The sequence below is a fragment of the Clarias gariepinus genome, chromosome 19 (genome assembly GCF_024256425.1).
Source record: "Clarias gariepinus isolate MV-2021 ecotype Netherlands chromosome 19, CGAR_prim_01v2, whole genome shotgun sequence".
Classification (NCBI taxonomy): domain Eukaryota; kingdom Metazoa; phylum Chordata; class Actinopteri; order Siluriformes; family Clariidae; genus Clarias; species Clarias gariepinus.
In genome coordinates, this window is record NC_071118.1 from 23,280,551 (window position 1) to 23,292,787 (window position 12,237).

At 38.1% G+C, this 12,237-nt stretch overlaps 1 protein-coding gene across 2 annotated transcripts in view; it reads left to right on the forward strand.

Annotated features, from left to right (window-relative positions):
• Positions 1–3,857: 3,857 nt before the first annotated feature.
• The window catches only part of stxbp1a (syntaxin binding protein 1a), a 31,968-nt gene continuing 23,588 nt past the window's right edge, over positions 3,858–12,237 (forward strand). For both annotated transcript variants that reach the window (XR_008355826.1, XM_053478598.1), the window contains exon 1: positions 3,858–4,014. Coding sequence is in view for 1 of the 2 variants with exons in the window: in XM_053478598.1 (XP_053334573.1) it covers positions 3,978–4,014 (37 nt within the window). In the remaining variant the exon portion in view is untranslated. The remainder of the gene's footprint in view (positions 4,015–12,237) is intronic.

A 12,237-nucleotide genomic window follows, 5' to 3' on the forward strand; every position in this document is an offset into this window, starting at 1 on the left:
CACACACACACACACACACACTCTTTCTCTGTCCATAAGAGTCCAGACCAGTCTAACGTGTTCAACAGGGTTGCCAGATATTTGTGTTCCAAAAGTTCTTAATCAAATATAGATTTTAATCTTCTTTATCATAAAACAATTATTTCAAAGGAATCTCAAATTTCTAAAACTTCAAACTTAAAACTCTAACGCAGACACTCAACAGTTCAAATGCTATAAGAAATTACTAAACATTATTAATATAAACCTGGCATCCCTGTGAGTTAACCTGAGGGCGGGCTGATGGGCGTGGCTTGTGCTTGCTGCACCGTACGCGTGCGGGAACGCCTTCATTTTACCGCACTGTTTGTTTGGGTTTTTTTTCTTTTATTCATTTATACGACATCGGGCATGTTTGTAGTTAAACATTTAAAAAATGCAGGTTTATATTTTTTATCTAGTTAAATTTAGACTTTCTAGGAAAAGGACATTATAAACAAAAATAATATATCATTTGTATAGTTATCTATTAAGTAAAACTAATTTAGTTTATTAAAAAAATAAACAATGTGTTTATTTGGATTTACAGATAAATGTCTATTCTGTTAAAGTGGCATATAAACTTCATAGTATAATTGATGAAATTAAGGACAAAATTGAAGCAGGATGTGTTTGGAAATAAGATACTGCCCTCTAGTGGACTAATATGGCAATTAAGATGCAATTGTTTAAAAAAAAACTATACAGGACTGTAATCTTAATGTTTAATAAACAAAAAATAAATTTATCTTTTTACAAATATAATCTAATATCATGATATTTGAGGATATTTGTAAAGATATGATATTTAAGAATATACCAGCTTGTTATTTAGAAACCACCTATCCATCTCTCTATCGTCCCATAAATATTTGGCTTTGAAATTACTTTCTTCTTCTCTTTTTTTTTTTTTTTTAGATGATTTGTTCGTTAATTTTCGTGGCAGCAGTTTTGTCAGTGTAGAAATCCAGCCAACAGCATCGTTGCAGAAACAGGACAGCAACAGTGATTCTGTTGTGGAAGAGCAAAAGGATCAAAACACCTTCTGCATCTCTGACTGCAATATAGATGGTCCCTGACTTGACAATTGTGCAAAAGCAAAACCATACCATACTTTTAAGCTTTTCTCAGTTTAGAAATACATGGTTCAATACAATAATATCTTGTGATGGCAGGCAGTGTAAATCATCTGTCAGTCACGTGATTAGGAGGGTAAAAAAAATCAATACTCTATGTTGCCAGTGTAAATTGTATTAGATATTCAACAGTTTATAATCATTTGTCCCAATTGAAAGCTAATATAAGTGTTTCCGCGTTGGGGTTTGTAGGCATGGAGTTTGTATGTTCTTCCTGTGCCTAGTGGGTTTCCTCCCACAGTCCAAAGACATGCAGATTAGTCTAATTGCCGTTCCCAAATTGGCTGTAGTGTGTGAATGTTGACTGGAGGTCCTACCACGATTGTCGAATGGGGATAAATACAATGGTCACCATTGGTCTCCACAAACCCTAGATGGACTAGAGAAGTTCCTGTTGAATAGATGGACATTAAGATATAATGATTATAAGTTAAGGTGTACAGTATCAAATGCATCAACGCATAATATTTTCAAATTATAATGTGTTTATTGGGTCAAAACCACATTATATTTCAAAAACGTGTGTTTAGATCTGTCCATACTGTACATAATACATTTTTACAAGTCAGCTACAGAAGCCTACGTACATCTATATTAAAACTACTTTATTATGCTACTTTAAATAGACATTTCAACTTTGTAGATGGGTACAGTTCAGTTTAAACCATGCTCAAAGAGGTGGATACTGCATTGCTAGGTGCCATTTATTTCAATTAGGAAATAATGGTGCTTAAGTGCACTGGCAGTAGGTGGCGGTGCGAGGGTGGATGCCGCACCCACCATACCAGTACTTCCAAAATCTATGCTTCTGGGCCAAAATGCTCATTTGTGTTTGGAAGGGCTTCCTGTTAATCTGTGCATAGACGTACTATTTCATAAAACCTGAGTGAACACAGGCATGAATTTAAATGTCAAACCCACCCAACCATTAGGCACGTATTCTGGGTGGGGAAAAAAGACTAATCTTTCCTGATGCACCTTTAAGCATTATATTTTCACCTAATTTTCTTTAACCATGTCTTTTGTTTTGACTGTCAGACCAGAGAGTGTAAAGAAAAAGACAAATATATGGAAGGCAATGAAAACCTCCTCTTCCAGAACTAGTTCTGTATCTAGTCTTCAATCTCAGGAGCAGACACTGCAGGAGAAAAACTGACTGAGCCACTAGCTCAGGGGTAGCTCAGTGGTTAAGGCATTGGACAATGGTTTGGAAAGATCCAAGGTTCAAACCCCACAACCACCAAGTTGCCACTGTTGGTCCTTTGAGCAGGGCCCTTAACGCTCAGATGGTTAATGAGATAATATGTAAATCGCTCTGGATAAGAGCGTCTGCCAAATGTCTAAATGTAAATTTAGTTCCCGCTGAGCTTCTTCATTTAAAAAAAAATCTTTGAATGGGTCTGCATTCTGCATCCAGGTAGAAGACAAAAAGATCTTTTGTGTAATGATTTGTACAGCAGGGCTCATAATGATGAATGGACAAATCAATACATGTTTAATTTTCCTGCAAGAAGTTAAAAAATAGTTTGTCTTATATGTTCCAAATCTATGATGCTAATTAAAAGCAGTATAAGACAAAACATTTTAGCAATTTGAGCCAACAAACTGCTTGAACTGAGAGCGCAGTATGACAGAGCAACCAGAGTCCTTTCACATTCATTTACAGGCCAGTAGCATGCGAGTGAATATTCACTAAAGATTGTTGTATGTACTGTATCCATGCACATGTGCAATATAAGGAAATAAAGACAGCCATCAACGTTCAAACTGTCCTTTTTTTATTACACTTTTACTTTGCTTCTGTAAATGAGTGTAAGCAACTGTAACCAAGTATAAGCAATTTCCCTCCCTGGGATTAATAAAGTTCTTTGAATCTTGAATTAAATAGAATCTTGTATAACATAGTTATTAAAAATTGACAATAAATGTTATTGAAATGCTATGGAATATTGGCTTATTTTTTATAGACTTACAGTAACATCATCTAGAGAGATCTGAACTGTAACAGAAAGATGAAATTCGAACCTTGGCTCAAAATTTTTTTTATTGACCGTTCTTATGTTTAAATCAACCGACCAAAAACCCCTGCTGTACAGGATAAGCAAAAGATGAATAAATGAATGAAGGAAGGAAAGAACAAGCCTATAAAAAAAAACATTTTAAATGACTGACAATGAGATTAAACAATGAATAAAGAATCATGACTCGGCTTGCGCTAACCTGCGCTAACCTGCGCTATACTGCGTTTAAAAGAACTACCATAGGATTGGCTTGCAGGTTTACAAACAGTGAAGATCTAACCAATCAAAAATGACACTGGATTCAGGGACCCAATCATAACCCAGAAGGCGGGATTCTTGGCAAAAAAGATAGGAAGTACAACACACGCTTAACCTAACATATCCTTGCTAATAGATTGACATCTTTTAATTTTAATTTACAAAATAAACAAACAAATAAATAAATAAATACTATTGTTGTTTTTTTTCTCCGAAGTCTTTTTAGGGTTTCAGTATCATTCAAACTGTTGTATATCATTTGACAACCCGCGGTTAGGTTGTGGTGAATTGCACACATTCTCTCCCCTTTGGCTTTCCATAAAGAGGACAGGGGCGGGTGAGGCTGCGCAGTGACGTTTCCCGCCGAGTCTCTGCAGTGAGTCTCTCTCTCTCTCTCTCTCTTTCTCTCTCAGGACCCTATCCACACACACAAGCGCGTGCACACGCACACACGTACGCACACGCAGGCGCGCAACAGTACGCAGGAGCAGAAGGGAGGAGAGGCAGATAGCGGCGTATAGCGTTAGTGTTCAGCAGGAGCATCATGGCACCCATTGGATTAAAGGCGGTGGTCGGAGAAAGTAAGTGGCTATGCGGTTCTATTCTTTGATATATTTTTTTTTTTTTTTTTTTTTTTTAAACCTGTGCGTAGGACGTGCGTGTCCCGCGCGGTCATTCATGCGCAATTTGTTCGCCGCTTCAATGGATGCTGTAAAATAGCGTGGACTGAATCAGGGATTTAAAAGAAAAAAAATATTTAATGGTATTCCTACATGCAGGACACACGCGTAGAGGGTTTTTTATGCGTAGAAATTTTTTTTTAATGAAAATCCCGTCTCTACCTTGAAACACAGAGGGAAAGAGAAACGCCCGTATTTGGGGGAGATGCTGCGTGATGCTCGCTTGTGTTCTGCCGCAGAATGCTGTTTAATTATTATATTAGATCTTATTATCCGAGATCCACCAGCACTGATTTGCTGATTAACATCCAGGATTTCCACTAACGATCATCTCTGCGTTTGTAACCATAGTGATGGTGAGACAGACAGGGCTTTGATCATCCGATCTGTGATATGTTACATGGCACTGAACGCATCACATGGCGTGGAATGTGTAAAAATGATAATCGTTTCCCAATCCCCCCCCCATCCTCCACCTCCTCCTCCTCCTTTTCCTTCACCCCTCCATCCCTCCATCCCTCCCCCCTTCTTTCGGATGCTGAGGATAAATGGCGGAATGGTTGGTGCAGGTGGTGGAGGGATGAAAGAGCGACGCGCAAAAAAATGCGCATCTCTCTGATGCTGTCCACCCGTGCGTCATGCCATGGCTCACGTGCGAGGAATGATGTACAGTAACACACGCAATAATAATAATAATAATAATAATAATAATAACATTTAAGAATAATAATGTAATGTGGCTCCAGCATCCTTGGAGAAAGGAGACATTATATGCCTGTAACCCCTCCCTTATGGACCCGAGGCCTTAAAATTGCAGTCAACATTTGTAATAAATATTCTATCTTGTAGTACAGTATACAGAATTGAAAGCCCTAGACAGGTCATATGCTGCTTAGCATATAGGCATGTTTTCATCACTCATCTATATGTATTATCTGAATATTTCTTACATCTATCATTTTCAAAAACCTTTTTGTTATTATTAAAACATTGACTGAAACGAACCACTGTGACTGTACATATTCTGATTATTTACTCATGATCCATATATATATAAAACGAGTCGATTCCAAAGAAGTTTGCTCGGTGTTAAGCTGTCCATTTTTATGCAAAATGAATCGATTTGTTTTCCGCAGTGTGCACTTCCACGCCTTGGTTACTGTTGTACATTGGATTAATACAGTGTATGATGTCAAATCTTATTATTTATTGCAAACCTGCCTCAGAAATGGACGATTCCCAGAAGAAACGTGACGATTCTTTTTTTTATTTGAGTGAACAAGGAGAATTGATTCTCATGCACGAGCAAATCAGTGGGTGGGGGTTTGCATTTAAGAACAAAACCAGCACAGTCCTGCTGTAAAAGCTCTTTTTTTTCCTTTTTTTTTGGTGTCTCACTGTGTGTTAATGTGCGCCAGGGGTGCTGTAATGGAGGGATGATACACGGGGCTCATTGGCCACAGACCTTGGAATTGGTCTAAAATTAGAATATAATTATAATCATAATAATAAGAATAAGAATATGTTAATAATGATTTTGCAATATTGCTTATCCTCTGGAGGGGGCGGGGGATCGCAATGTACACACCCACTCACACACTAGAAACTGCGCTCAAGCCTACAATGCATGTTTTTCGGAATGTGAAAATTTTGGAAAAAAATTACAAAGCACATGAACAATATGTAAACTTCATGCACATAAACCAGGGGCAAGATATAAAACCCCAATTCTTGAGGTGTGAGGCTGCAGTGTTAACCACTGCCCCACTGTATCCCCATGGGTAATCATTTTTATGAAAAATAATGCAGTTTTAACAATTCATTCTGTACTAGTCTTCATTTCACACCGTTTCACGTACCTGTACATGATGACCTGGAGCCTATCGCAGGAGACTTAGGGCGTGAAGGCGGGTACACACTGGACAGGGCACCAATCCATTACAAGACACACAAACACCCAAACACACACCATGGTCAATTTGGGAAAGCATATTAGCCTAATCTACATGTCTTTGGATTGTGGGAGAAAACCGGAGCACCCGGGGAAAACCCACCAAGCACAGGTGTTTAAAGAGTTGCACAAGCAAACTCCACGCACACAGACCTGAAGTGCCGCTTTGCCGTGTACCAGTATTGTATTTGCTCAAGTAATACTAGAAATAAAGAATCGTATAATTCATATGTTTGCAAAATGTTGTTTTGCTTATAATCGGTGCACTCTAAGCTATTAACAAAGTATTTTTTTCAGTTTGTTTAAAATTATAATAAATTCTTGAAAAAAAAATTATTGCAAGAAATCGAATAGGCACTTAGGTATCGTGATACTATCGTATCGGGCGGTCCCTGGAGATCCCCAGAAAGTATTTGTCTCTTCCCTGAAACCAGTCCTGGGCCACATAAAGAAAAAAGATGTTTTGTCCTTATCATTTTCTTTGGTTACGCATCTTCCAGTACTATAAAATATAATATTATTATGTTATATTATTATTATAATTATTATTATAACCCTCCTCCGGCTAACAAATGCCATATGTATTCATTTTTATAAGGGTGTACGTCTTTTCAGAGGACTGTTTTACGACTCGGGCCGTTCATTGCCCAGATGTCTTACCACATCAGACTAAACGAGAGTGTGATTCGGTCTACATAAATCATCAGTGCTTGTAAGTGTAAGTAATATTTTATCAAGTAGGAGAATATTTATCCGACCATAACCCTTTAGCTATCCTTTAAGCCTACCTTTTAACGTATCACGTAGTTGGAGGTGATGCTCCTGCAGCTCTCTGTAGACCTTGGTTAAAACATGGACATCACAGCTTGGCAACTCATCATCTAGAATATTGTTCTCATTCAAGTCGACAGACGTGGGTGAAGAACTCCTCCACAGTTAAAAAAAAAAATATACAAAGTGCTGTTGTTAAACTATTGGCTGCTCTCCGTATTTATCTCTCAACCAACTTCAGTACAGAAGAACGTGAGGTGGGGGGGCCATTTTCTTTATTTTTTTTTGAAAAAGTTTAGATGATAGTGTTTAAAGTGATCATGATTATGATTATGTAATGTCGATTTTTTTCAGGCTTTTGTATGAGATCCAGTTTTCTGTAGGATTAAATAAATTGCACGATACACTAAATAAAAGTTAGTTATATAAGCAGCTATAAATAATAGATTTTTTGTTGTTGTCATGAATGTCGTCTCCCGTCCATTGAGGCCCTGTGCTATTTTTCTGTTAACAGTACTGTAGGTCTGACAGAGCTAATACACAATTAGGAGAATAGAAAACTAATATAAGAAATCCAAAGCATACTTTAACTATGGATGGACTTGAGGAATGCGGAAGGAATTTCAGACTACGTCTTTGTTAGTTAGACCTTTGTAGCTAGCTTATGTAATGTACAGTAGTTAATAATGTATTGCAAGCTCATTTGCTAGTTAAGTGCATTAATACAGAGTACGTAAGTGATCATGTAGCACAAAAAAGTCAGCGAATTGCTGAATGGTGCTTTGGTTACAAAATGTAGTGTTCTGATCTTGCCTCTCTTGCAACTCTCGATATGTTTAAAGGTATGCATGCACAATTTAAATGCATGTTGTATCGATGGCTCTAATCTGGACTTCATTCAATCTGGTGTTCATGAATCCATTAGATGGATCACGATGTGTGTAGTGCAGCAGCTGGTGGGCTTAGTTACAGCACTCAAGTATGTGTAAGTGATTGAGTTTGTTTGCTTGGTTTGTTGTCTGATTGTGGAACCTTCTCGTCCATCAAGCAACTGAATAAAGAAATATCTCAGAACTGCCTTATTTTTTAGTAAGAATACTTTGTGTATGGGGGTCATATTAGGTTTTTCGCTGCATCTTAGCAAACCTGGTTCACAGAACATTCATCAGCCATAATATCAAAACCCAGAACCTCACGCTTAATATTATGTGTGTTCGTTCCCCTTGTGCCTCTGCGGCAGCTTTGGCCCTTTGGGACAGGACTCCACTGGGGTGTGCTTTGGTATCTGACACCAGATGTCAAACAGGATCCTATGAGTGCTGTGTTGCAGGTTGGGGTCTCCTATGGGTGCCGAGTTGGATTGAGATCTGGTGAATTTGGAGGGTCGGATCTACATCCTCGAGCTCTTCACCTGCTAATCCCCATAAGTATCAGGCTATAATGCACGGGGTGTTCTGATACCAGTCTGTTGTCACCAGCATTTATTATTTTCTGCAGGATCAAACTAAACGGTCCCCATAGGCATAGATGAGCCTTGGGTGCCTTATATTGAGGCTGATTGGTGTATATCTGAAAGAGACAGTCTGTATTTATGTACCTCTGCAAATCACTGAAATACATTTGACGGCGGATGATACGGAGATATTTTTGTTGTTTGCTCCATCTGTTCATTATTAAATTGCAACAGCTGTTCTTGTACTGCATCAGCCTCATGAATCAACCTTTTAGCTTTGTCCCAAATGGCCAAGTACTACTGAGAGGATCCTTCAGGGTTCTTATTATGAAAGATGGAGCTTTTGATACACGATAAGTTATCACAATATTTCGATATTTGAGCTCCGGTCTCAAAGTAAGTACTGCTGGGTTGGAGTTGTACTGAATGGCACTGACTGTAGGTGTTAGCTTCAGCACTGCACTAGAGCGATAACAAATTTCCCTGTTGTCTCTCTAAGGAATACGTTACCCAGAATTCATTCCGCACAAGCAAATTGCCTTTCAATGAATTCGGCTTTAGCAGACAATTCATGGAGGGAATAAATCAGATGAGCTGATAACTGATAAGAAGAGTTTGTCCACAGTGAGAGGCTTGGTTGATTTCAATCCACTAGAAATTGTACCATTGTTGTCCAATAGTACCTGTGATACATACTTTGGTTCAATGGTACATCATTCTAAGATCCAGGATTGTGTGTATGATATGTTACACATGTTTACGTGCTGTAATGGTAATACTTGTATTCATATAACAACCTCTGCAGTGCTTTTCTTCTGTTATGATCACCTCCAAAGGTTAATATTACAATACGTTGTCATTAACACAGTACCCTGGTCCTTCTTAGGTAGAACATTGGCTACCAAGGTTCAGCAGGTATTTAATATGGTACTGCATGTACTACATCATACCAGTAGTATACTGTACACTAATATATCTAATATGTTACAGTATGTACACAGTAACATACCATATAAGCCACCTATAAGTCCCACAATATTCACCATCAATAACTACTATCATGGTAACCACTCAAGTGTCACTGGCCTATCATGAAAGCAGCACAGATACATGCCTTATTCAGCGAGGTCAGTTGTATTTGTTGTTGTAGAGTTATCAGAGCCTTTTATCAACGTTCAGAGACTAAATATAAAATTTCGAGTCACCATTAGCAGAATTACAGTTTATTATTTAAATCCTATAACCACAAGAGATATCAGTAAGTGTAAACTGTACTCGTTACGTCTCTATAGTTAGCTTGTTCAGAAACTGCAGACTGAGCCACAGCGGACCATCCAATTGCACACACAGGTTTTACGCCGGATGCCCTTTCTAACGCAACCCTCTCATTTTTTCCGGGCATGGGTCCGGCACCAGCACTGCATCCAAAGGCAGGGGTTTGGGATTGGGTGGGAATTGAACCCAAGCCAACCACATGGCAGGCACTAAACCTAACACCGATGATGAGGCAGCAGCGTTGGTGGATTAAACTGTGCAGATACAAGGCAAGAGCAGTAAGCTCTTATGAGCTTTTTTTTTTTTTCGATCAGAATTATTATGAAAATGTGATTATAGGGGTTTGTGGCAGATAGGCTGGTTTGAGCATTACAGTAAACCGCTGGGATTTTCACACACAACAGTCTCTAGTGTTTTGAACAAATCAAGAGCAGCTCTGCAGGTGGAGAGACCTTTTAGAGAGTGAGAGAGAGAGAGAGAGAGGTCAGAAGAGCATGGCTAGACGGCTTCAAGCTGACAATAAGGCCACTGTATATTGCTTTTTACAGTCACAGTGAGCAGAAAAGCACCTTAGCACACATCAAAGATTAATGTCGCTGGGCTACAACAGCAGAAGACCAGATTCTATAAAATCCCCCCAAATGAAATTCATTTTGACATATCTCCATGTCTAGAACCTGTCCCCATACCCCATTCCCCCCCACAAACCTCGTGGTTGGTCAGCCTTATGGTCTTCTCACATACTGTAACTGCTTCTTCTCGGGTAAAATGATGTGCGTAATGACTCAGCATGCTGCAGAAGCCTAGCTCACTGAGTGTTTGTCTTCTGTCCTTGACTCGATAGGGCTAATTTAAGCATCTCGCATCCCTCTTCCCTGCTTTCCAAGGGCAGCGTTACACAACAGGCATTACAGGACAGTATCTTACAGCAGAGCACAAAGTGGCTCACATTGTAAAACAATTACCAAGACATTCATATACAACACAGCGGGTGGTGTAGATGATCTACTGTCCTCCTGCTATGCCGTGATATGGGATCTATTAATATACAGGCAGCTGTTGGAACTGAAACTGAATCTAATGGTTGAGTATTAAACTGAAAACGTTTATTAGAACCCAGAAAATAAACTGATTTTGAAATATGCCTCTTTAAATAGGACTGAAATGGTGAAAGTAATTGTTTAGGGTGGAATTCCTAGACTTGCTGTTAGTCCCCCATCGACCATCTGATGATAATATTATATCACTTACTAATGATATGAATTGACAAGGGGTGTTCAGGTCAAACCGGGATTGTGATGGTGTGAAACCGATTGACAAAAAGTCTTAGATGTACTGAGAAAGCTTTTTACCTTGATGGTCTCCAAGCACTAGTGAACCACTGGGATAAGTGCATTAGTGTAGCATGGACTAGTTTATCAGTGGAAAGTAATAAATACCACAGTAGGAGTGAATTTGTAGCGGGTTGTATTTGCTATCAGCCTGGATGCTATTATAAGTCGCTCCTTCAATCAATCCGCGGGATCGCTGTGTTTATTAATGATTTCATTCTCTTTTCTTGTGTGTACTTGAGGATTTACTACCAAAGACCAAAGACTATGGTGCAGATTTATCAAGCCTTTGTTTTTGAGGGGAGACACAAACATCTAGGCTGTAGTTTAGCTGTGGTCTTGGTCCCTTGGTACAGCAATACGGGAAACAGGAAAGCTTTCCTGCTCTCTTAGATAAAGATTTGTCAGTCAAAGCAAATGGGAATCAAATAAACATCAAGAACAAATAAGCAAAAAAATGTATGTACGTGTTTTCTATGTGGTTTATACAGTCACGTCGGTGCATATGAATTTTCAGAAGAAAATTTCTGCAAGAAATTAGCTTTGGCGTACAAAGCTTTTTGGGAAAATGAGCAACGAACCGAGCCGAACCAGATGCCGGCTAAGTTGCGCGTATATCTGGGAAACTTTGGCGTCAGTGGAAAGCCAAGTCCGGCGAATATAAGTTTTTTTTTGTGTGTGTGTGTGTGTTTTTTTTTTTATTTTGTGCAAGATTTAGTTAAGACATGACACCATGGGTCCCAGTAATGGAATCAAGGATGGTAGCAAAAAGAAAAGGAACTTCATTTACATGTTTTTTCTAATTATTTTGATTGTTTTTATATGCAAAAATATAATTATATATGATATAAATATTAATTTGCATATTTAGTAGCTGATGCACCGATCCTTATCCTGTAACCTTAAAGAAACAAGTCATGGTTCAGTCTTTGTCCTTCCCTTTCTGACGTGCACACTTGATTTTTTTTTTTCCCCACTAACGTACAGTTTGGCTTTTCTTATTTCATGATTAGTCAAGTGTCAGCAGGTTTCTTTCTATTATTATAGAATTTAGATTTCTATAGAAATTATTATTTCTTACATTCAGCTGTGCATTTATTCAATGAGCACTGTGCTACATCCGAACTGACTGTACTATTTTATGTTTAAATTTTTTTTTTAACTGTTTTATTTTTATTTTAAATCATGTTTTTATTAGTTTTAATTAGTCTTTTATTTATTATTATTATTATTTTTTAAAATACATTTTAATTAGTTTAAAGTTTTGTTGCAAACTGCATTTATTTTTATTTTAAATGAAATGTAAAAGTTTTTGTTAAAATATCTTATTGCTATTATCTTTT